This window comes from Bradysia coprophila, unplaced genomic scaffold (genome assembly GCF_014529535.1).
Source record: "Bradysia coprophila strain Holo2 unplaced genomic scaffold, BU_Bcop_v1 contig_87, whole genome shotgun sequence".
Classification (NCBI taxonomy): Eukaryota; Metazoa; Arthropoda; class Insecta; order Diptera; family Sciaridae; genus Bradysia; species Bradysia coprophila.
Window position 1 is genome coordinate 300630 of NW_023504014.1, and position 26309 is coordinate 326938.

Sequence of the window (26309 nt, forward strand, 5' to 3'; positions counted from 1 at the left end):
TTGGAAAATAATTTTTTTTTTAGTTTTTTTTTCGTGCAGAAATTTATTTGCTTTGTTTGTTGGGGGTGTATAATGTCTGGTTAGCTCAAAATCTACTTTGCAAATCAAACGAACCCAAACGCAAAATAAAAAACCACAAAAAATAACCAAACAAAAGGTTAGCTTCTTGGAATGACCGCAATTGGAGAAGAGTCAGTGCGTATTGTAAAATTACAACCGCAACCACCATCCATATGACTAAAACTCAATCAATTGCCAGCAGATTCTGTTGAACTATTTTGAAATAGAAACCGCTCGTAAGGACTAAGGATTGGATTGAATTTCGTCAAAATACAAACTTTGAACAACTATCATTTCATATATGGTGTGTTTGCATAGACGCCTTTTGCGGCCAATAACTAGTTCAGTTTGGACCACTATCTGAAGAAAGTTAGGCGCTTAATTGATATCTCGCCTAAATGTAGGCTAGAAATCTACACACAAATTCATCATGTTTGGGCTACGTCACACGAGACATTCATTGCATCGTTGCACTATTGTAGTCACCAAACACACTGCAGCTACATAAATTATGAAGCTTGAGTAAGTTTAGGACGTTTACCAATGCAACAATTCCTTGGTGAATTAACTGACAAGGAATCCAAACCAGATGATGGAACCACTGTAACGATACACGTACGATGGTACTTTATAATTAAAGTGAATGTACTTTCGGAACTTTAGACTGTTGGGGTGGCTAACACAGCGACTTTTTCCTAGGAGCTAATTTACATAGACCGTGAAAACGCTGGTGCAAATTATGTGTATCCGCGGTATCCAGGATACCGGAAAATTTTTAGGGAAAAAAATGGATACCGGGAAATCGAATGATAGCTGAACAAACCAGCGGGAAATGTATGTGAGGGAAGTCAATTTTATGTATTTGGATAACGGGAAATTTCGAAAATTTCGACTCGGATACCGGGAAGAAAACACAATTTTGCATACGCGCGTGAAAACTACTGGAAATGTGAGAAATTTTTTCTCGAAAATCGGTACTGCGTTCTCTTCGTAGAGGTGGGTTTAGATGGAAGAAGAAACGCCAAATGGTTCCGGAACGTTAAGCTAAAATTATTTCTAGAGGAATATTGGATCATAAATTTAAAAGTATTAGTAAGTTCGTCGGATTAGTGATTGTGTCGCAATCTGAAACAAAATGGCATGCAATTGCAACATACTGTTACCTTCGATCACCACACACCGATTGTTTTTATAGATTTTTTCTCTGTTTTTATTCGGATAACTAAATTGTTTCCTTTTGCAATAAACTCATTTCATTAAAAATACAGTCGGGAACTTTGAAAAAAGTGACGGATTTCGTTTCAGCTGGTCCATTCATCGAAATGGCTTCTTCATACGGGTGACATGGTTACTCGCACGGCAAAAAAAAAACCGTTTGAAGACTTGTTTGTATGAGTGGATCAGCTGAGAAACATCTGACCCGAATTACGACACTTTTCTCACAGCCACAGACTGTAGGAATAGAAGAGAAACCAAAAAGAAAGTTTATTGCAGAATTGAAATTTATTCGGAAAGAAAAGTATTCAAGAAATAAGCGACAAAGACATTTGTACGGCAATTGCCCCAGCAGCACCACGCACTACCCCTGGACTCACTGTTAACAGAGAAAAAGAAAAGCGAGAAAAAAAATCAAAAATACACGAAAGAAAAACAACAAGTTGGTTAGGTCAATCTCAATGTTTCAAAAAGAAATTTTCTATTTTGTTTTGTTGTAAGTTCGGAAAAGTGTTTTCAATTTTAAAACTAACAACCCCAAAAATTGTGATTAATTTACAAAAAAAAAAAAGAAAAAGAAAAACTCAAATACCAAGTGAAAACTTTTAATGACCTGGTCGGTACGCATTGATACTTTATAAAAATTTTGCTTCAATATCTTCGAAATTAAATGCTGAAAATAGGAAATAAAATTTGGAAAATTATTTTTTACGAATTTCACGATCAACACTTTTTTTTACGTTGGCAAATCAATTTTTGCGGAAATTAGATTAAAAATTTCTGCGATCGATTAAAATTAAACATCCAAAGCTCTTTCATTGAAAAAAAAAACATTTTTCTCTATTATTACACCGAATATAGAAATTAAAACCACAACCATCACTACGACTGTTACGGTACAAAAGCGAAGATTTAAATTGTAACAAAATAAAAAGCTTTTCTGTCTTTCGTCTACAAAATCGACTGTTCGGTATGTTTACCTCTGTCCCTTTCATTTCTGTTTCCATTATGCTCTCTTTCTGATTCGCAATTTAATAAAATAAAAAAATTCAGAAAAAGATAATATTTTTTTGTAAAAAAAGGGCACAAGTTGATTCCGATTGTAGATTTCGAGGTATACCATTTTTAACCTTTAAGAAACGTCAACGGCAAAAATAAGCCACAAGCTGCACAAGCTCTAGCTTCTAACACACCTTACGTGTAGCAAAATGTCTCTTTCAACGTAGATGACTCAATGATTTTACACCAAAGACTAGAAAATTGATTTGAACATTGAAGTATTAGATTTAAAGTTTATGTCAGAATAATCCTGATGCCATAGAAACAGCTAAGAGGGATTTTTTTGAAAGTGGACCAGGCTCCGTCGGAGCTATTTTTTCGCGGCGGTTAGTTCATATGCCCAGATAGCCCTTGGCCCCAATAGTCCAAAACCGCAGTCGTTTAATTTTCATATTTGCGTCTTGGCTGGTGGTGAAGGTGCAAAAGTCGAAAAAAGGTGTTTTTTATACGTGATTTACTGCCGCTGCAGACAATGGACACACATGTGTGGCGGCTCGTTGGATAGGTACTGTCCAGGAGAACCGGGGCAAGCATAGATATCTTGCATGTTCTGTGCCATTGTTCGAAAATAACAAAAATATTGTGTCAGTCAAAGGCTGTAAATTTTGATGAACTTCAAAAGGTGATATCTCGCACCTGGAGAATGTTTATGGTTAGATCATTGGATGCACATCAAAAACAGCATAATTCGTGTATTTTTCTAAAATCAATATTTTGCTTTCGAGTGAAGGAAGTCATTTGCTTTATACCCAAAAAAGTATCCTGAAACCTTTCACTTCTATGGCAATTGAGGTATAATTGTAGAGCTGGGTTAAGCCTCTATCAGGGCAACCACTGATCTATACAACAACAGTCACCAAGTACAAAATATCACCTAATAAAGCTCATCAAAATTTCCGGCCTTTGACTGATACATACTTTTTGTTATTTTTGAATAGTGCTTGAGTACACATTTGATATCTGTCTTTGCCCCGGGTCTCCTGGACAGTACCTATCCAACGAGCCGCCACACATGTGTGTCCATCGTCTGCAGCGGCAGTAAATCACGTATAAAAAACACCCTTTTTCGACTTTTGCACCTTCACCACCAGCCAAGACGCAAACATGAAAATTAAACGACTGCGGTTTTGGACTATTGGGACCAAGGGCTATCTGGGCATATGAACAAACCGTCGCAAAAAAATAGCTCCGACGGAGCCTGGTCCACTTTCAAAAAAATCCCTCTAATTCATATTTGATGAAAAGTACACACTCTAATGCGAGTACTATGTAACGTTATTGGCCAAATTTCTAAAGTAACAGTATCGCAATACTTTCTACAGCTGATCATCTGTTTTGACAACGACAAGAAAAATGAACGACCAGCTCTGGTTAGTGTTTTCTTTTATAACGAAATATTTGTTCAATCTGTTGAAGTACAAGATTTCTATTATCGAACATTATTGGTACGATAAACCAATGGAGTAGCAGATTCGATGATTCTAATCATAATGCGCTAGTTGTCAATATTCAATCTTTTTGTTTAAACATCCGCTACTCTTTCGGAAGGAAATTCAAAGATTAAATAAGACAAAGTCTGATGATCGTTACATAGTGACATTGTGACCGAAATCGGGTTAAATGTGAATTAATAAAGAAATTGAAATTGAAAAGAAGTTAACTCGAACAAAATCAATTATGAAACCGATTCTGTCAATTTCACAAAAATCTTAAGCCTTTTGCAGCGTTCTTCAATCTCTACTCTCACATGACAGAAAGTTTTACGACGCAATCCTTCAATCGGAACAACTTGTACTAGAAATTTTCGAATTCTTTTTTGATGTTCGCCGACGGTTTGTTTTTTGTATTTTTTGTCTGCACCGATTCGATACAAAAAAAATGTCTTCATTTACCTGGTGGTGTTGGTCCCATTCGTTCTGCATCGCCTGCTGGAGACGCTTCCTGTAACGGCAGTGCACGAGCTATTGAAGATGGTGCTCGTTCCGGTGGATGTGTTGCCCTCCAGTACGCCTAGTACAACACACGAAAAAAGGTTTCAGTTTGCAATACAAATTTCGTTGACTTTAACAGTACCTCCAGATATTCAGCTATGTGTTCGCAAGCATCCTCTAATTGATTTTCATCTAATATCACATCGAACATTTCCGGCGGACATTGCGCCAATTTTTCGGCCGCAACCATTTGTACTGACAAATTTTTTGCCTGAGCTTTTCCGCGTGATTTGATTAATCGCTGTAAAACCTGGGGATTTGGATCCATTAGTATGCCGACCGGGAAGGTCATTTTGATCGGTGACCTTACCTTACTACTACTTATTTTTAAATAAACTATTGTTGGCGCTAATGAAGTTTTCGCTAATTGTGACGGATGATTTATGGTATCACAATCCAGTACAACTAATTGAAGTGTTCTGGCTAATTCGAATATTCGTTCTATCTCAGCCTAAAAAAAACATTTTTTTTTTCAGTTGAATAAGTTCTGAACTTTAGCCGACGACCACTACAGTCAGAGGCTGTAAAATTTTAGCATGAATTTGCTTCAGCTGTCTTTCAGCTGGATACATATATAATCAAAGCTGTTTATACTTGTTAATAGTGGTAAAAAAGCTTTGATTGTTTGTGTGGATCAGCTGAATCAAATTCATGCTGAAATTTCACTGTCTCCAACTGTACGGCACTATTTCAACATCTTTGGTTTCCTTACTTGCACTTCAGCTAAACACGATGATCGACTATTTGATCGTTCCATAATGGCACGTTTCGATGGATTATTCATAAGAGATCGCTTCGCTAATGAAATATCCGCCATTACACGTGTGATGATAATTCTACCTTCGAATCGGTGCTTGAGAAAGTCAAACAAAGCTTTTTGCATCATATCGGTGACTTCGTATCCTTTAAGGCTTGGACCCACTAAAACGACTGGTCGCATTGATGGCACAACGTCGTACGGTGATGATGTTTCTTGTTTTTTGAAAAATGGTTTACGTTTCTCTTTTGTTGGTGGTGTGGCTAACGGTGCTTTGCCGTGTCTTGATGGTACCATTGTATCGGATTCATCGCCTACAATTTGGATGTGAATTTTTCGGATATTAATTCGAGAGTTCAATTGTTGCGATGCAACATTTTTTTCATTTTGTTTTTGTAAAATGTGAACGATGTGACTAGTTTATGCAAAAAATAAATTATTTAAATTTAAATTGATTGATCCATCTATGGCAATATTGACAAATGAATTGGACAATAACAAGAAAATTTAGATTTTTCTTTCATTTTATTGTTTTGTTTTGATCGAATCGATTGTGATGGATAGTCGCAGTTGTAGTTACCACAGCAGGTCACATTACGGAAACTGTTGATAATTTTATGAAATTAAGACTAGGGCGGAACCACTTCCTTTCGATAGATTACATTTAAAAGTGGCGTCTTTAAGTAATCGAGAAGTTACTTCAGTCTCCTATCGACGAATAACACCAACTAGGTGATAAAAGACAATACAAACTGAGTGCTAATTGGACTCCGATTTTCGTTTCGTTCTGATAATAATCGGAATTTATGAACTTTCAACGGCCTTAAGAGCGCTCACCCCTTGGAAATTGTCTAGCCCACATTTGTGCGCAAAAATATTCGTTTCTCTGAACCAAAATCTTTTTTTTTGGGTAAAACCGTTAAAGCCTGCAAAAATGTGTTACTTTTAAGGGAAAAATTGGTTTGTGGTCGATAACTTAACCCACTTGGAGAAACCTTTGCAAAACACATATGTTTACACATTTGCAAAGGTTTCTCCAAGTGGAATAAGTTATCATCCACAAACCAATTTTTCTCTTCAAAGTGAACACATTTTAGCATGCTTTAATGGTTTTAATTTTTCAAAAAAAGATTTTGGTTCAGAGAAATCATCAAAAAACGAATATTTTTGCGCACAAATGTAGGCTAGAAAATTGCAAAGGGGTGAGCGCTCTTAACATGGAATAGCCTTTTTGTCAACTCAGTGACGAAAATTGAATCTTTTTTCACTTTGTTTTTGTTTTGCCATTTCCCTGACAAGTACTTAACTGTACTTAGTTCAGATTTGTTAGGCATTTCAGATAAAGAAGGACTTCATTATGATAATGTTTAGATCTTTTGTTCGAAGCATCACTTAGTGATTGTAGTGAAATCTATTACTTCATTGGAATTAAATGTATTTATTGAATGTGTGGTAAATAGATATGAACTGGGATAAGGCCAGTTTTCTGGTGTATTTTGATGATCCGAGGCGAAGCTCAGGTCAAGAACAAACAAAAACGAGACATTTTTCATTTTTATCTCGAGTTTTGTTGTGGATTTTACGTGCTACATGTACTTTTCTCGGCTCGACGTCCTCACCATGTTATAGTTACTTAGGATTAGGATAAATTCATTTTTATGCACTAGATGAGTATATTGTCATTGTGCACCTAAAGAATCATTTGCCACCGAGTTGAACGTTTCCTCGAAAAGGGTAACAGAAGATTAAATTTTCGTCACTGAGTTGAGAAAAAGGCTTTGACATGTCGTTCATAAAATTAGATCAAAAGAAAGATTTCCTACCGACAAGCATGTAAAAGACTACTAATTCCAATGAAGTAATAGATTCCACAACACTCACTTGGTGATGTTTCAAACAAAAACGACAACTTTGTAGATATTTTTCTTATGTACTCTACTCAATCATTATCCTTTTGTCGTGTGTGCATTTTCAATGGCTTGATAAAGAAACCTTTTTAAAATGCAACTGATATGTCGAAACGAATCAATGAAAAGATTTATCGTCCCTCAACCGGCTAGTTGTACGCATTGAAGTGACCAGCTGTGGTAACATTCTAGCCTATGAATTTGACTATAAACTAATACAAAATAAAAAAGATTGTAAACAGATTAAAGTAAATCTCAAATAATTTGTTACAGCAAAATCTAAATAGTTCAAAAGTTCGAAAATCTAATTAGAAACATGTTTGCAAAAAGGGTATTCGTAACAAACAAGGAAGTTAGTTGCAACATACAAAATATATAATCTTGGTAATATAACCCTAACGAACCGGCAAAATTAATGGAAGAAACTAAAAAAAAATTGAAACTAAGTTTGATATAAAGGAAAAATGTATAAAATGAACATTTTTAATGTCTGAATTCTGAATGGGTATAATTGTAAATATAAATAAAATGCAAAGAAAAAGAAGACGAAAACCATGTGATTTGTATAGATTTTGAATAATACTTACTTTTGAGACACAAATATTTACAAAAACGAAATTAAATGTACGAAAAGAACATGGACGAACGTAACAATAATACAATAAAATCGTAATAACGTTTATGCACTTCTGTGACGGAAATGAACTGTTTTTCGCCTCTTTGTCATATCGTAATGAGGAAGATTATTTTCCAAGCTGCTTTAGATTGCAAGAGAAACTAGTGGCAAACTAATTTTATCTGCTATATGTGGGAGTTTCATCGAAACACTACAACAACAAACGACTAACACATTAGGCCACTGTTCACATCCTGATATAGTAATGTACAATACAAATGTAATCGCTCGAATTGTCATGTCTTAACAGACAGTGGCAAAAATACTCTCAATATAAGAGTGTTTCAAGCATGTACATGTTAAGCGAATTATAAGAAAAATGTAAAATAAACGCAATTACAGTTTTCCTCAGTATTCGCTTAACGTATCCATGCATAACACTAACGCTAGTCTACCCTCCAACTCATAAAAAACTTAGTGCAAAAGAGATGCAAGATTTTGAGAGAATGACAAAATCGTGCATCTCTTTTCCACTAAGTTTGTTATGCAAGCTAGGGCATTGAGTGTCCTTATATTTAGAGTATTTTTGATACTGCCTGCTGAGATGTGGCAAATGGTTGCGATTTTTGTTGTAGTTAACATTTGTATTGCAATACAGTCTCTCAGGCAACACTGGCCAGGTAATAAGTTTTGTGTTAATTTTTACGTGTTTTGGCATAGAAACAGTTCATTTCGTTACAGAATTCCATCAAAAAACGTTGCAACACATATGCTGGTATAGAATCGCACTAGAAGTTGATCGTGAACCAGAGGCGCAGCCGAGGTTGACAAGACATCATGTGCGATAATATGTCAGCATACGATTCTTGTTGCATAAATAACTATTTAAAAATTGTTAAACTTAACAGCAATCATGCGGGAATATTTTCTGTGTAGGTTTCTGTGTTGAAATTATAATTTACAGAAGGAAAAGAACGAAAAGAACATGGAAATAAATTATCAACGTAAATAATAAAGAAAAAAGAAAAACGAAAATTAAATTTTTTGAAGAAAATAGCTGCACAAATTTCGTGTTTTACATGAACCACACAATCGGTTGCAATTTTTTAAAATTAAATTTTGACTATTAATTGAATGAAATTCGATACAAATTTAAACAAAAAAGTCCGAATTGATTCGGCGACTATTTTTTCTCAGTGAAACGGATCCCCCCCAATTTTCAATTAGAAAAATAATAAAAATTTAAACAAAAATAAATTAAAATTAAAATTCATAAACAAATCACTTACTCTTATTGTTTTACTTATTATTTTTTGGTTATGTTACAGATTTTACATTAAATGGGCCTTTTTTTGGTATATACGTTTATTACATCAATTTAAACTTTCAATGCAGCGCATATGGCGTTTGGAATTGATTTATTATTGGCGAAAAATGCTTTATTGTACACATGGAAAATATAAACTGATTACGTATGGAGCTCGTGTCTGGATGTACAAGAACATTACATTATGATTATTATTTTATGTGTCATTTGTTATGCGACAGAAACGAGAGCGAAAGAAAAACGGGAAGAAAGAAATTGAACAATTTACGATCACAGAGTGCACTACAAGCCACTTTATATTGATAACATTTTTCACTTTGACAAGTTTCGTTTTCTTTCTTTTTTAGTTTTTAAAACAACAAAGATTATAATTCAGGTCGACGCTAAGTGAAAACAACATTTCCATAACGAAGACACGATAAGTTATTTATAGCTTTTGTGTTACTGGAATATTCACGGAAATTGTTTTTGTTCTCATTTTCACAGTTACATTCTCATGGAAAATCATTTTCTTCCGGCGGTATTTTTCCTTTGTTCATGATGACGAGACGTCTGAATCACAGCTTGTCTACTTTCCCACTTTTCATACATAATCCTGTCGATTGTTGGTAGGGACTATTTTTGGGAAAGCATTTTTCCAAATTTTTCTAAGTTACCTTAAATTTTTCCACATTTTCCCTTAAATTTTAATTGTGGAAATATATGCTGTGAGAGGAAATATTCCCAATGATAATTTCCCCGTTTTATCTAAAAACAATGACTAGTGGAATACAGTGACGAAAATTCATGTCTTGCGTACTACAGAGGACGTCAGTAAAATTTAGACATAAATTTGCTTCAGCTGTTTTACAGCAGATCCACTCATCTAAACAAAAGTGTTGCTTGTAAGTGTGAAATAGTTACACGCACGTAAGTGATAGTAATAGAACCGTATAAGCAGTTTTGTTTTGATGAGTGGATCATCTGAAAAACAGCTGACGCAAATCTATGTCTAAATTTGAATGGCGTCCTCTGTAACATTATTATTCCGTTATTGACTCACATAAGCATTTCTTCTTATCATGTCCGGAGCGTTAGCGGAGGACTTGACGCAGTCTAACTTCCAAAAAAAGAACGAAGAATTTTTTTTGAGACGCGGCAACTATATATAGCCGAACATTTCAGTTTCTACCCTTTGGCCTGTATCACCACAAATCCTACTCTATCTTATTCGCGCTTCAAATACGAGCAAACCGAGCTATCACTCGACTATGTAACTTTAAAATTGCCGGAGATACATCGTTTTGAAGTTGGTCATTTTGATAGAAAATGCACCAAATTGACTTTTCCCAAACAATCAAAATCTTTCAACTTACTCTGTATGTTTCTATCTATCTATCGACGGTCGATCTCGGAAACTAGTCAGCCAATCTCCATGAAATTTTGCAGGAACCTCAGGGTGGGCATAAAAATGAAAATGTGATACGCCGTTACCACAGGAAAAACCAGAATTTTGTTTGATTGGCCTCGAAGTGGTTTCTGAGTGTGGTTTTCGAGGGTCGGGAACGCGTTTTCGGCTGTAGCTTAGCTGTATTGATACCTACAGAGGCGTGCGACCCATCAAATGAAAGGTATTCGTAACACGATTCGAACAAAAAAATAATTAAAAAAATCGGGTCAGATTCGTTTGAGCTAGAGTGATTAGAGTGACCAAATTTTGAGCTACTCGAGCGTAGGATGAAAGGACTAATATTTTTTTGGGTTATGAGAGATAGAGAATTACTTTCTTCGCCAAAGTCTCAGAGTTACTTTATTCGGCAAAGTCTCAGAGTTTTACGAGTAGAACAGAGGGGCATATGTGAAAAATGTCGAAAGTTGGAATGGGTGGGTCAATAGGGGTTTTGGAGATATTTCTTGAATGGTGGCAGATAGAGAATTACTTTCGTCAAATTTTCTGAATTTCGTCAGATTTTGGAATTTCGTCAAATTTTCGATTTTCGTCAAATTTCGTCAAATTTTCGATTTTCGTCAAATTTCGTCAAATTTTCGATTTTCGTCAAATTTCGTCAAATTTTCGAATTTCGTCAAATTTTCGAATTTCGTCAAATTTCGTCAAATTTTTGAATTTCGTCAAATTTCGTCAAATTTTCGAATTTTACCAAAAAAATCTGCGTCGCATGTGGCAGATAAATTTTCTTGTTGGTCTGTTACTGAACATTTGCCACTTTGCGACGCAGATTTTTTTTGTAAAATTTTGGTTGTTACCAGTCTAATTTTTATTTTGTAAAAATTATTTGGCAGATGATGAGAAAACCTAAGCCAGCTTTTTTGAACTAATTGGGTGTAAAATTTAATTTTTGCGTAACGAAGCTGAAAGCGTCAACTCTAGCGATATCATTCATTTTAGAAATTGTATTTCAAAGACTGCGTCACACTTTTCTCGAAGAGATTTTTGTTGGGATTGGTAAATTATTGGCACCTTATCTTTTCCTTTCTTTCATTTTTAACACAAAGTTTCCACTGACATTTTCTTAAATTTATCTTAGCCTTTAACAAATCTCCTATGATTACTTCACTTTTTTCTACCTGTCACAGACGACAAGCATATGACCAGTATTATTATCTGGTCTATTACTTCCATCGATCAAACTATTTTTACTATGCTGGTGCATGTAATAAGGCTATTACATGTATAGGCAATAGCCTTTACATCACTCGCATAGTAAAACGTCGTACTACACACGGAAAATAAAGTGATATCTCGTATCACGATGAGTAAATGTACCTCGGGCTAAAGCCCTCGGTTACTTTTACTCATCTGTATACGAGATATCACTTTACTTCCCTTGCATAGTAATGTACTATTAATCAGTTGATTTCAAATCTTGTACTTCAATTTTTTTAACGTGCATTTTACTACATAAAGGACCATATTACCCAAACTTGTCATTATTTCTGTCGTCGCTATAGATAACAGATGAACGGTTGTATGTGAATGTTCAACGGTAAAATACAAAAACAATTCAGAGAAAGGGGATCGAAGATTTTTTTGTAGTTCTTCTGGATGTAAATTGTAAATTGTTCAAATCCAACTTTAAATTTGTTGGCCGGTTATTGTATGTAAATTTGCACCAAGAATTGAACGCGTGGCTTGTTTATGTTTAAATCGGAAAATTATGTTGCTGATCAACGAACTTTTCACTAATTTCTTACAACAAGTTTTAAAACCAAGATTTATGCAAATAATGCAATCCCACGTGTACTCGTATCATAAATTACAAGTAAAGGGAAAACTTTTCCTTTTTCGTTGTACTTGTTAGCATGCTCGGTACTTTTAGTGCTTTGCTTCGGAAAGTTAAACTTTATTGGTAATATTTGAGGGGATAAATTTCCATAGTTTTGCGAAATTATAAAAAAGTTATCGGAAAATACCTATAACCGAAAGGAACAGCGAAACATGTAGTTGAATGAGTGCCGGTTCGTATCGAAATATTTTAAACTTTATACCGAACAACCCCCCGTAATCCTATCTGACTATAAATATATCCTTCTCTCCGTTACGTATTCGGAATGTCCATCGAAAGTTATGTGCTCCAGTTTATCGATAAATCAATCCACATTCGTGTGTAAAAATAAATGTTTCCACATTTCGAAATATGAAAACTAATTTATGAAGCAAGAAAAGTGAGTTAGAAAATAAGTCAATTCCAATTGTCATTTCTGATCAGGACAAATAGTTTCAGTAATTCTGGTTCAACGTACACAAATAAATTTGATGTTTCGCTAAAGTGTGCTCTCGGTTCAAATGGTGCTTCAACTTCTTGTGTCATCCATCTTCAATTAAATTTACGGTTTTTTTTTTATTTGTTCGTTTGCAAAAACATTTTTATCTACGTGATGGCGCTCAGACATTTTGATTTATGAACCGCGGTCGGACTGAAAAATCTTTCGAATATTTTTGCATAAAAGTGCTGGAAACTGCACAAATTCATTTCAAAACAAACATTTCATTTGGAAAAGAGATATTGATTTTTGTGCACAAGCTTCGCTTTGGATGTTCATGTAGCCGTCTGATCCTATCAAACTTTCCCAAGCGGGAAAAACTCATTTACGTTCATGATGTGGTATTATAATGTAACCTTACTTCAAGGGAATCTGCATGAAATATAGTGCAGTACTGTGTAGCATAACGATTTATCTGTTCGGGATGGTGTGAATGACGATCAAATAATGGAACAGTAAAACTGTGCTACGGATTTTGCCTTTGATAGCAATGTCGCACTTTATTTTATTGCTTGAAGCAATTACTGAGTAAAAATAAAATTCCTTTGACAACAAAGTTTGTTCCATCCTCATCTGTTACACAGATGGCAAACGGAAACTGTTGGTTCATAAATGCAATTTCTCTGAATAACACTTGTACGGAAACATCAAACCTGTTTGGGTAATTCATATAGAGAAAATGGTTTTTTGGTTCAAATTCTTTCAGATTTAGATCAAAAACGAAAAGTCACAACAACAACGAAAAATAAACTCAAAAAACTGTGTCATACCAGGTGTAGGGGGTGTGCTACCTCGTGAGGGTTCTGCACCTGGTGCTCCGGCGCCCCCTAAATTACCACTAGACGAACCTTTTGTTGCATACAGTCTTGAAGATCTTGCCGCCGAAGCCTAGAAATTGGAGATTGGAGAAATTTCGTTTGGTTTTTTGTAGGACAAAGGCGGTACGACAAAGTTTGTATTATTCTTGCCGCTATTAGAGTAGTTATCTACACAGAGCTTATTATTCGGAATATTAATTCTTTGGAAAGTTGGCGAAAGTACTCCGTGTGAGAGACAAAATTGAATTTTTTCAATTTTTCTTTGTTTATTTGACAGATTGCTCTCTCACGGAGTACTTTTTTTGAGTGGAATGGGCACTTAAGATTGACTTAACATTACAAATGTCACTTATTGTGTTTTGACGTAATCACCCTCTTCTACAAACGTTTTGTAGATGGAACATCACTCTCTTCTTCAAATACTGTGTAATACTAAGCATAACTCTCTTCTACAAACACGTTGTAAAAGGAAGCAGCCCTCTCCTTTAAAAAGTTTTGTGAAAGGAAGCAGGTACATAGTCCACAAGCGATGTGTTAATGTCGTCGTCAAAGTGCTTGTAGAAGAGAGTGGTGCTTTCGTTTGCAAAATGTTTGTAGTAGAGGGCAATGTTTCCGTTTACAAAATGTCAAAACATAATACGAAGCATTAACGGTTACATTTTCATGTTTTAAGTCAATGCTGGCTTTGCAAATAACAAAATAAAAAGCTCTTCAAACTGGGGAAAAAGTGTGAACAATTCAATTAAGACTAATCGCACTTTAGGTGAATAGCATTTTCCTTAAAAATCCTGAAATTCTTAAAAATTACAGTCAGAAGCTGTGAAATTTCAGCATGAATTTGCTTCAGCTGTTTTTCAGCTCATCCACTCAAACAATCAAAACTGTTTATACGGTTTTCAAACTTAGAAACAGGTACAAACAGTTGTGATTGTGTGTGTTGATTAGCTGAATAAAAGCTGAAGTAAATTCATGCTGAAATTTCATTGCCTCTGACTGTAATTTTTAAGAATTTTAGAAATTAAAAGTTCTGAGGGATTCTTTTGAAAAACAGCCTACCGAAATCGGACGCATTTTCCAGTGAATTTTTTTATATGTGCCTAGAAATGTATTCGACCCTAGAAGCCAAAACCACTTTCAAAAAAATTCTTCGAAGTTTGTGTGACTGGTGAAAGGTGATCAAAAACCGAAAACTTGCACTTTTCTTACAAAAATTTCTCCAGTTACGCGAGCCGTACAGGGTTGTGTGGGGTGTCATTAGAAAGGTAATCACATGTACTATTGAGCCGAATACGGACTTATTGGGCTTAAAATTCATCGACACTGAAATACGTGCAGTTTAAGTTTTCAACCGAAGACCTAACTGTTCTTATTGAAATTTCTCGAGGTACACAAAACGTACATAGTCGTGTTTGGTATCATTTGACACAGGCCCGGACTGGCCATACGGTGAATTCGGGGGATTCCCGATGGGCCTTTTGGATTTTTGTATGAGAATTTTTAATTTGTGGGCCTTTCTAAATTGAGTTGAATGGAGCCCCCGATGGGCTTTTTCGAGCCAGTCCGGTACTGATTTGACAGGTAATTTAATGTGCTTTTGATGAAATAGAAGTTGAATGTTTAGGTGTACATATTTCATCGTAGATGCATCCAAACCACATAAGACCCTATTTGGCCCAAAAGCACATTAAATTACCTGTCAAATGACACGCCACACGACCATGTTCGTTTTGTGTAACTCGAAACATTTCTGTAAGAGTAGCGTACGTCTTCGGTTGAAAACATTAACTACACATATTTCAGTGTGGATGAATTTTAAAACCATCAAGTCCCTATTCGGCTCAATAGTACATGTGATTACCTTTCTAATGACACTCCACACGACCCTGTACGGCTCGTGTAACTGGAGAAATTTTTGTAAGAAAAGTGCAAGTTTTCGGTTTTTGATCGCCTTTTACCAGCCACACAAACTTCGAAGAATTTTTTTGAAAGTGGTTTCGGATTCTAGGTTCGAATACCTTTCTAGGCACATATAAAAAAGTCCACTGGAAAATGCGTCCGATATCGGTAGGCTGTTTTTCAAAAGAATCCCTCTTTGTATATCACATAATTTCACTGTCTCTGACTGTAATTTTGAAGAATTTTAGAAATTAAAAGTACTAAAAGTTCCTAAAAATTCTTAAAAATTCTGAAAATTCTTTAAAAAAAATTCCAAATAACAAGCCCCGTTTCAACATGATTTACCTGCATTCGTATGTGTTCTAGCTTAACGGGGCTGGGTATAAAACCCACATCACAGCCTTCTTTGACCAGTCGACCGATCCACCAATTATTGTCATATTTCTCCTTTGATTTTTTAATAAATAATTTTTCATTTGATCAAAAATAAATGTAAAATGTAATTTCTACGGAAAGAAATGTGGAAAATACCTTAATATGAAGAAAATCTCTAACATCAAATGAAACCGCACTACCATGAACGGGCGAATCATCGTCAATATTTCCATCGTATGAGACATTCGTTCTAACAGCAAATGCCACCGGTTTATTCTAAAAATTACAGGAACTTTGAGTCGAAGTGTCTTTTTGTTTTGTCGTCGTTGAAAGCAATCAGTTACAAGACACTAAATATGGAACACAACCTCTTCAACTAAATTTTAACACAAATTTATAGGTAGATAAAAGCATTAGCTATATATATATATATATATGGAAAAACCATCTCTGACTCTATTGTAATATTTGCCACTACTAGAAGCAAGTTAATGTTTAAAATTGTACATGTAACTCCCTTGTGACTATATATATTATGACAAATATAAAAACTCTATTCGTTTATATAAGTTACATTAACAGTTCAATGCTTTTAAAGACAAAAATTGAGAAGTGAAACTAAAAAACAAAGGAAAATTTATACTTGTCTTCCACACTTTTACCATGATATCCAAGAAAGCCTGTCAGAACTTTCCGTTAATAAGCTACAAACAATCATTGCATTCTTACCCTAGCTTTGTCCAGCGTTGTCAGCGCTTGTCGTTCCTTTTCTCGCCGAAGCGATTCTTTTTCCTCGTCTAGCGACAGATCGGATGATGGTTGCGAATAGTTCGATTCCGCAGAACCCTGGAAACAACAACAAAAAAAACCAATTTAGCTAAGTGTAAGTTTTCGTTTTTAACATCTATTCGGAAGTTGTAAGTTGCATCTATCCAACCAAAACCAACAACATTGCTTTCAGATGTACCACTACATGTTTTCTACTCAATGTTCATGTGTTAACTTCTACACCACAAGTTTCCATTTGCAAATACTTTTTGCATTTAATTAAAGAAATGGTTGCAGAGTGAAAATTAATTACGGGATTCATACAATTGCATTGCTAAAACCAAATTTATGTGTTTTAACACTGGAAATAAAATGAATAGAGAAACTGGGAACATACTTAATTTATGGAAAAACTCTCAGAATTATCAGAAATCGTGAGACGAAATATTTAAATAAACCAAAAGTATTCTCAGCCTTAAATGTGTTACATTTCGTAGGAGTTGAATTTTCATTTGCATTTGTAAACTTCGGTTCGAGTTGACTTTATACGACACGAATGGAAATATTCATTTTCTGCAGCAATGGAAAGTAATGTAAGGACAACGAGAAACAGCTTATATGGTATACGAATGTCGGTTATATATTAGTATCGATGGACTTAGGCTCTACTGGTTCATCCCCTGGTGCAAGGAAACTACCAGTTATAACTGCTAATGACGTTGGCGAAAGACGTAAATGATAAAAATCTTTGCAATGTAATAACTTACAGCAAAATAGTATATGTCATTATGTGTGGCGAAAAGTATGCGCTTAAATACACACTCGTGAGTTCGGCTCGTATCACAAAATTGATCCCTCATGATATGCATACTTTTCGCTCCACACAATGAAAGTTATTTTTTTGCCTATCCCCCCCGGAAAGTGAGCATAACAAGTATGTGTACCCCCTTAGGACACAATTACAGATTCATTTAATTACTTGCACTTTAATTTTAAATATACAATTTGCATATTTGAATGTTAACCGCGTTTTGAAACGTTTAATGATAAAGTCGACTCACACTTCTGCTACAATTTTGATCCCATAATGTCACATCATCAGACTATCACGGCTATCACCGTGATCACGCTGATGACAACTGTTCTGTTTGACATTCGGTTTAATTGTTTCGAAAAATTTGCAAAAAATGTGGAAACGGTGCAAATGTAATTTGTGGAATAGTTTTGTTGTTTTAGTGATATTTAATACAAATTTTGCAGTGTTTAGTGTAATAGCAAGAGTGGTGAATGGTATTGGAAAATAAAGTGATGAAATAAATGACAAATTTTGTGTGTTTAACCAATATGTTCGCCATAAGAATTTTACAAGTTAAAATGGCCGACTACCATCTTCAGTTTTATTTTGATTTTGTTTTTGCTTTTGCCACTATAACGTTCAATTAGATGAATAATAATTGCAAAATTTGTAGTGAAAAACATTAAAACAACAAAAACCATAACACAAATTACTTCATCGTGATTTTATGAACAATATTTGTGTTAGCAGGTATTCATTCCATCACTAGGGAGGGAATGAACTTTCCCTCCCTAGGTAAGAAATGTACTTTCCCGAACGGACACAAACACTCAAAATATCCCTACCTGATATACATGCTTTCCGTAGGGGGCAAACATACGTGTTATGCTCACTTTCCGGGGGGGGATAGTCAAAAAAATGTTTAACTGCCTGCCCTATACGAAAGTTGACTATTTCATAACAGATTCGCCCCTGCGAATATGATCCATTGCATGATGAATATTATCGCTCCACTTTTCGTGAATTCCTCCGCGTGATAGTCAACGTTCGCACGGGGCCGACAGTTGACCATTGAAGAACACATTGGATGTTGCTATGTAATTCGGAAGCAATTTTATGGCACTCGCAAACATACTCGTACGTTTTTTAGCGACTTGCTTTGGCAAGCGACTGTCTTTTCAACAATTTTTGTTGTATACCTCGCATTCACTCTACACTTGTCAAAACGACAGTTAACAGATTCAACAGTAAAAATTGCTAACGCCGACCCGTACGAAACACCTATTCGTATCAAAAGCCTTTACTGCGAAACTCTTCATTTCTTTTACTTCATTCTCTACTGAAAAGCTATTCGCCCTTTAAAATCACTTACATTATCTTTCTTTGCCTTGTTAGCATATACAAATAAATTGCCGGAGGCAATATAGACAGCCCCGTACGAAGTCAAATTTCATAAATTCCTATTTAAACAGCTATATACCGCTATATTTACCTATATTTCACTGTAAATAAACATTTCACAGAGGAATATGCTATTATATAGCTCTATATGCCTGTATATAGCTCAATATAGGTGAATATAGATATATATAGATGTCCATATATGGAATCCCTGAAACCCCTCACACTTAACACATTATTTCCATGTTAACAGAAACTCTCTAAGCGTCATTTTTCCCACTTTATATCACTTTTAATAAAATCCAATATGGCCACCGGCAGCCATTTTGTTAGGAAACCGAAAATAGTACCGACGCTTTACATTCGTTAATACCTTTCAAACAAAAAAAAAATTCATGAAATTCGGTCAAAATTTACTCGAGATATTGACAAAATACTCCACGTTCACTGTACGGCCGAGTAGCCCGATAAGAGCTCACTCCAAGAGACCTAGCTCACGCTCCGGACAACATAATTTCAAAAACTTTTTTTTCCCTGATTGGTATGGTCAATACCTATCTAATAAAGCTAAAACGGACGAAATATGTTGAAATGTGGCCGACCTACAAGCAAAAACTGCTTGCCGCCCTGTGCCTGTTCCACACCAAGGGGTCTAACTCACGAGTCGGTCATCCGATTTCCATAAACTTTTTTTTTTGTCGATCGGTATTGTAAATACCTTTTATTTGACGTATCAGTTACAAGTGTAACGTTTGAATGTCCGGAGATATCTTCGAAAAACCGTAAAGCACTTATTGGGCCACAGCTCAGGAGGGGTCGATCCAAAATCACTCATCTTCGAACTTAGCCTGTCTTTTGACATTACCAAACGGGAAAAAAAGAATTTTCAAAATCGGATGCGTTTTACTCAAGTTATCGTGAAGACGGACAGACGGACAGACGGACAGACGGACTTTTTTTTCACTGAATTGGCATCTCTAGACAACCACAATAGCTTTCCCCTTACTCAGGGAGTCCAATTCGACGTGTTACGGACGTATGCGTAAACGCATAAGACCCCAGTACTTCGTACGGGTCTAAAAATTGTTACCTCGTGTAGTGAATTACTTTCGCAGCATCTATTGTAACCCACTACTTTAAGATGAATTTGATTAAGTGATTCAGGTCGATCTCTTCAGCATGTAAGATACAATACATACTTGCTTGGAAACTGTTGGTTTGACTAGTGGATCATAGAACTCGACTTCGGCTAGAAATATAAACATGACACTCGTAAAATCAATAAAATTGTCCAAACAAGTTCGTAATATGTACTATTACGTCCCACAGTGTTTCACAAATCTGAAGAAACGGCGTGAGTGAATTCTCAGGGAAACATCAACCGATTTTCGTTATTCCTTTTTTGTGGTGTAAGAAATATATGAGAGTCGCCACTAACCCTCAAGAAAAATTTCGAAACATAACGAAACGATCCCCATTTGTTAGACGGTCCATGAATTTTATCGTGTTCAGCATCAATCGAAAGGCAATTGGAGTGGTTTTCAAACGAGCCCATCTTGATAAGCTTCGACTTCCCTGTGGACTTTTATGACCGTTCCATGTCGAGCAAGCCTAATATCACTATTTATAGCTATTATATGACCACTTTATAATTTTTAGCATAACATAGCCTAATCATGTTGTGATGAGTCAAAAGTAAGACGAATCTATCAAATGCCAGTTTTTCGTACACCTTACAAAACGAAATTCCACGTGTGCCACCCACCCTAACGCTTTTCAGACTTTGAAGGACTAGATTTGAAATTAGAGCTACTAAAAAAATGAAAAGCTAAATCTTGGATTAAGTTTGGCAACACTGTGAGTATACAAGCATCGAACCTTTGCACTACTTGTGTGCGTTGGTCGATCACATTTTTTGATACTTAGAACTAAAAATGTGAATTTTAAAAGAATTCTTAACCTTCTCCACTAGGTCCACTGTGCCACACTTAAAACTTAAAATTAAAAATCGATTTGTGTATAAAGAAGAGTTATAGTTTCGAACATTTACTTTTTCGATTGCTCATAAAAACAACCGTTTCGATTAACTTCCCACGGAATCGCAACAATTAACTGCGGGAACGTTTTCTTTCAAATAATTAATTGAATTGTTTTTCATTGGAACTATTTGATGAATGAGAAGCTACATTTGTAGGTGAGAATACCAGGAGCGGAATTACGGCATTGCTTCTCTTTGTGAATTCTATCGATAGAGTACGATTCACATTTTAACTGAAACAAAGCCAAGGTCACCAGAAAAATAATTGATCTTTTACTCAACGGATTTTAGTCAAATAAAATGCCATCGTATAGCATATGACCTCAGGACTTCGGAACATTCATCAGTTTTTTAATCGGCCCTATATCGGCTTGGGGATAAGGGTCTGAAAAAACGTTTGCTGCCCTTTCGTCACATCCTTTTTTAAGACTCTTATCGCCAAGACGATATAGGGCCGATCTAAGAAATAGTTACTGTTCCAGAGTCCTGACGTCAATTGCATTTTATTTGACTCCAATCCGTCGAGTAAAAAATTAACTATTTTTCTGTTGACATTGGCTTTGTTGCAGCGACATCTTTCAGTGAAATGTGAATCGTGCTCTATCGGTAGATTGGACATAGAATTGAAACAAGAGAACTGATGCGGTAATCCCTCTCCAGTCTCAGTCAACTTACATTTTATTTTTCATTGGTTCAGCTAAATTGTGGTGCTACAATGTGAACATAATTATTCAATTCAATGAATGTACGTTTACCCCGTAAGCTTTTGAACGTATTGCAACACTGTGTCGGAACATAAGTTTGAAAACATTTTCATATTTTATATAATTGAATTCGAAATGTAAGCAGAATCGGTTCAACCACTGCAAAATTAAAATAATTTTTCGAGTGAGAGAGAGCGATGAAAAAAAGATTGATTGTGATGACCACACAAAATATTTTTTTTTGTGAAAATTTTCTCATTTCAATAAACCTGAAACTCATTGTTCAACAATAAATTTGAAAGAATAAAATAATAAAAAAAAAACTGGAATATGAATTGGCAAAGGTCCAGCGCCAGCGACTGAGAATTAAATAACATATTTTATGCGGTTCGTATGAAATTTGCAAGATTTGCAATAGGTGAACAACACATAACGAAAAAACTAAGAAAATGAAATTCTAATAATGTGGGTCAATTGATGATTTTGCAAATATTCACTCACGAACCGAACTTACTTCGGAATCAATTCATCCATTCATTCAGTTTGCTTCTGAGTGCTTTAACATCATATTCTTAGTATACTTCAGTCGAATTAAGATTGGTGTTTGTTGGGAACCTAAATCTGTGATTTAAGGCCCGTCATTGGGAAATGACAGGACAGTTTCCCGAAAATGTATGCAAAAATTTATCACAAAAATTCACCGAAAAGATTCAAAGAAGCTCACCTCTGATACTTGCCATTGTATTCGGGCATAGTCTCTTTAGGTCGCCAAGGCATACTTAAACACTAAAACACTTTTTACTCGATGCAAAAGCAAAAAGTTTTTTTTTGTTTGGTCGCAATAAAAACACAGAAAATATTTCGACACAACTGTGACACTCCGCTACCTATAAGTACTAGAATCAATGTTTGCTGTGTTCACTTCGGCGGTAAAATATTTTCATTCAAAAAAGTGTCGGACATTTAAAAACAATCATCAAACGGTTGACAAAGGGTAGCGTGTACATTTAATAATGTTCATCGACCATTTTTTAAAGCTTTACGAGAGCTCAGCGGACATTCTCTCAACGATGGGAGAGCATTTATTAAAAATTTAGCCTCTCGTAGGACTGCGCTGAGCGTAAATAAATGTTCGTTCCTCTTTAGTAAGCAAAGAAGACTTCGCGAAGTCTAATTATGCCACCTCTTTGAATAAAAATATCGGCTGAGATCGAATAATTCTCCGCTGTCCTCTAATAATTCTTCGCTGAGCTTTAACAAACCTCCGCTGAGCTCTAATAATTCTCCGCTAGGCTTCAGGAAGTGTCCGTTAGGCCTAAGGAAGTTTCAGGAAGGCTTAATGGAGCTGATCGGACACTCAGCGGAGATCTGCCAAAGCTAAGTGGAGTCTTATTAAATCATAGCAACAATTATTAGGTATCCGCTGATGCTTATTGAGTGTTCGCTTAGTTTCATTGCCTTACTACAACGTGCTAAGGTCTGACGGACTCTTACTGAAGCCTAGCGGAGAATTATTAGAGCTCATTAGAGGTTTGTCAAAGCTCAGCGGAGAATTATTAGAGCCCAGCGGAGGTTTGTTACATCTCAGCGGACAATTATTCGACCTCAGCCGATATTTTTATTCAAAGAGTTGGCATAATTAAACTCAGAGAAGTCTTGTCAGCTTACTAAAGAAGTGGGAGAGGTTACAATTTTAATAAATGTCTACCATCGTTGAAGGGTCGGACACTTTTTTGAATGAAAATATTTTACCGCCGAAGTGAACACAGCAAACATTCATTCTAGTACTTATAATAGCGGAGTGTCATAGTTGTGTCGAAATATTTTCTGTGTTTTATCGCGACAAAACAAAAACAAATTTTGTTTTTGCATCGAGTAAAAAGTGTTTTAGTGTTTAAATATGCCTTGGGGACATAAAGAGACGGTGCACGAATACAATGGAAAGCATCATGGGTGAGTTTCTTTGAATCTTTTCGGTGAATTTTTGTGATAAAATTTTCCATACATTTTCGGGAAACTGTCCTGTCATTTCCCAGTGACGGGCCTTTGTTAAAAATTCAGCTATAGAACGATTGTCCTCAACGGGCTTGAAAGCTATAGCAGTATTATTATCGGATCTAGTACTTCATTTGATCTGACGACTTTAATTATTGAGAGATTGCTGCAAGATCTTTTACTTCATTTGGTTAAATGGTACCTAGTTTGCTGTATAAATACTCATTTGTCAATGTTTGTTATTTGTTTTTTAATTCGTCATTATCGATAACAGATGAGATTAGAAAACAGATTGTAAAGATTGGAACAGCTGATTCGGGTAAATAATTTCTTTCGTTACCTTCATGGTATAGCCTTCGGCTGGTAAGCGACAACTTTGTTCCAAACTGCGTTCAGATAGGATTTCGTACGATTAACAGGTATAAGCGAAATGACACACCAGAAGTCATATGTGGAAACGCTTCTTATTCATGGTGTGGCATTTATTTTGATACAGCCTGAACCGAACGAAAAATCACTCGTAATCATTCAAGTAACGTGTAAATACTGAAACAAATCAATTCGTGGTTCTGTTGCTCATGATACATTTTTTGTACTTATTTAACGGGCCAAAGGTGGAGTGGGATCCAATGTATCAAAGGATGAACGGACCCGTAGAAATAGCTAGAAGACAGGCGTCTTTTACTACCAGTCAGGCCCGGACTGGCCATACGGGGAATTCGGGGGAATGCGAGAATTTTTGATTTGTGGGCCTTTTTAAATTGAGTTGCATGGAGCCCCCGATGGGCTTTTTCGAGCCAGTCCGGTACTGCTACCAGTGATTCTTTCAAGGAAATTAAATGGTGAAATATTCTCAATCTAAAGAAACGACTGATTGACCGACTTAGAGAACATCAATCTCTTGTTTGTTTGGTCCATTTCGTTCCACATATTCGTATGGAACAAAAAGGACTAATAACAACCAGATTGATAAATTGGCAGCACTTGTAGATGTGAATGACTGTAAAACGAAATTTACACGAAACTATTTTGTTAATCTAATAATTTCAGTTCCCTTAAATAAGGCCAGGTGGAAATAGATTCCTCAAAGTGTCGAATTGTGCAACTTCTCAAAATATAATCGTATTTAAGGAGTGAGGCTCAGAACTTCGGGGATTCATTGGATCATTCACAATTTTTTAATGGCCGTGAACAGCTCATTTAAATATACATCGTAAGTCCTCCAGTGATACGATTCGATGGCAATTTATATCCGTCGAGTAAAAATTCTCTAATTTTCAGCAATTTTTACCCGAATAAACATAAATATATAAAAAAGGAACGATGTGCGATTCACCGATGTATAATGTTTCATCGAAATGAGAACGAGGGAAAATGAAAACAAAAATACTTCGATTTTTCCAATTTTAAAATAGAATCAAAAGAGTAATAAATACCTCTGATCGGACGATCGGAAATAAACCTTTCTGAACGTAACAACCAAAATAGATTTTCAATTAAAGTTTTTTTCTTCTCTCTCTCTTACAATCGGTGGAGAAATTAATGGATGCTACGGATGCATAATCAATTGATCAAACTTTTATAAACCCATCATATCTGCATGGAAAGCACTCATTTATTGATTAAATGCAGTAAACATTTACGAAGTGACCAGAAGCACTTACTGAAAGTACTGACTTGTGTTCTTCTATGTAGTGAACATATAGTATAACCTCGAGCACAACTATAGGTGTTTATGCTACTAGACTTGTAAAACGGTATCTCGGTGCGAGATGCTTAGTAAATCGAGACGTATGTTACACTTGGGGGCCATTCACGAAATCGTACACTTCATTTTGGTAGTTTTCTTCATATTGTCTTGCGTTCGCAGGGGGGCGAGTCTGAAATATATACTTTTTGGCGTTCGTAATTTGTGAATGGCCCCATGTCTCCTGTAAACAATTAAAGCGAACTTAATATTATTGTTTTAAGGTTTTCGTTGGACTGAAAAAGGCACAGTGAGGAGAGTGTATTGGTCTCGCATTCATCGTTATTTTAAAAACCGTTAATCATGGATGAATTTGAAAATATCCAGAATTTAAGTACTAAGGTTCTACAATTCCCAAAAGATTATAAAAACTGACACCGAGAGTCTGTAATGCTGTGATTTAACCGGACAGTTTCATCTCGTCGTCTAAACAATTTGAATGGAGGCGCTGCAAATTTATGTAATTTAATGAACATCAGCAGATAGAACATCTGTTATTGACAGCGACGACAAAAATAAGTGGCTAGCTCTGGCAAATGCGATCTTTTAAATAGCAAAATGTAAACTGAAACCAATGAAGTAAAAGATTGTCTCAAATGAATCTTTTGAAATTTCTTAGATCAAAAGAACTACTAGAAAACCCTGAAAGGTTGAAGCATATTTTAAGGCACACATTGGATAACCATCTAATGGTATTCCTCAGAGCCTAATATTTGGGAATTAATTCTCTAAATTCCCAAAAATTCTCAAAAATTCCCAAAAATTCCCTAAATTCCCAAAAATTCCCGAAAATTCCCAAAAATTCTCAAAAATTCCCAAAAATTCCCTAAATTCCCAAAAAATTCCCAAAAATTCCCAAAAAAAACAACAAATATTTCAGAACATATTGAATATAATATCTTCAGTAAATTGAGCTTAATCGGTATATCGCCAAAACTGGAGGTGATGGTGATAGGGGAACAAGTGGTCTCCGATTTTTAGGAGTGATAGATTCGTCTTCAATTCTAGAGAATCGTATCTTTCATTTTTTTCGAACATTTTTTTAAATTTTCGGTTAAAGTGTTCAAAGGTTCAGAG

At 35.5% G+C, this 26309-nt stretch overlaps 1 protein-coding gene and 1 long non-coding RNA gene across 20 annotated transcripts in view; one reads left to right on the top strand and one right to left on the bottom strand.

The window, feature by feature from the left end:
* LOC119084566 (voltage-dependent L-type calcium channel subunit beta-2) overlaps positions 1–26309 on the bottom strand; it is a 146997-nt gene that overhangs the window by 1010 nt on the left and 119678 nt on the right. For 5 of the 19 annotated variants that reach the window (XM_037194584.1, XM_037194589.1, XM_037194583.1 and 2 more), the window contains 10 exons: positions 16513–16629; positions 16446–16463; positions 15940–16059; positions 15754–15855; positions 13465–13582; positions 5038–5396; positions 4636–4776; positions 4408–4575; positions 4227–4344; positions 2256–2294 (listed from right to left, as the gene is read on the bottom strand). In XM_037194584.1, coding sequence (XP_037050479.1) covers positions 2256–2294; positions 4227–4344; positions 4408–4575; positions 4636–4776; positions 5038–5396; positions 13465–13582; positions 15754–15855; positions 15940–16059; positions 16446–16463; positions 16513–16629 — 1300 coding nt within the window. Of the gene's footprint in view, positions 1–6; positions 1655–1888; positions 1949–2255; positions 2295–4226; positions 4345–4407; positions 4576–4635; positions 4777–5037; positions 5397–13464; positions 13583–15753; positions 15856–15939; positions 16060–16445; positions 16464–16512; positions 16630–26309 lie in introns of those variants that run through there. The other 14 variants (XM_037194592.1, XM_037194594.1, XM_037194586.1 and 11 more) reach the window with 12 other exon arrangements.
* On the top strand, positions 1208–21414 carry LOC119084578. Its single transcript, XR_005089086.1, has 4 exons — positions 1208–1218; positions 14040–14045; positions 16268–16270; positions 21036–21414. It is a non-coding gene; the product is annotated as an uncharacterized LOC119084578 (long non-coding RNA).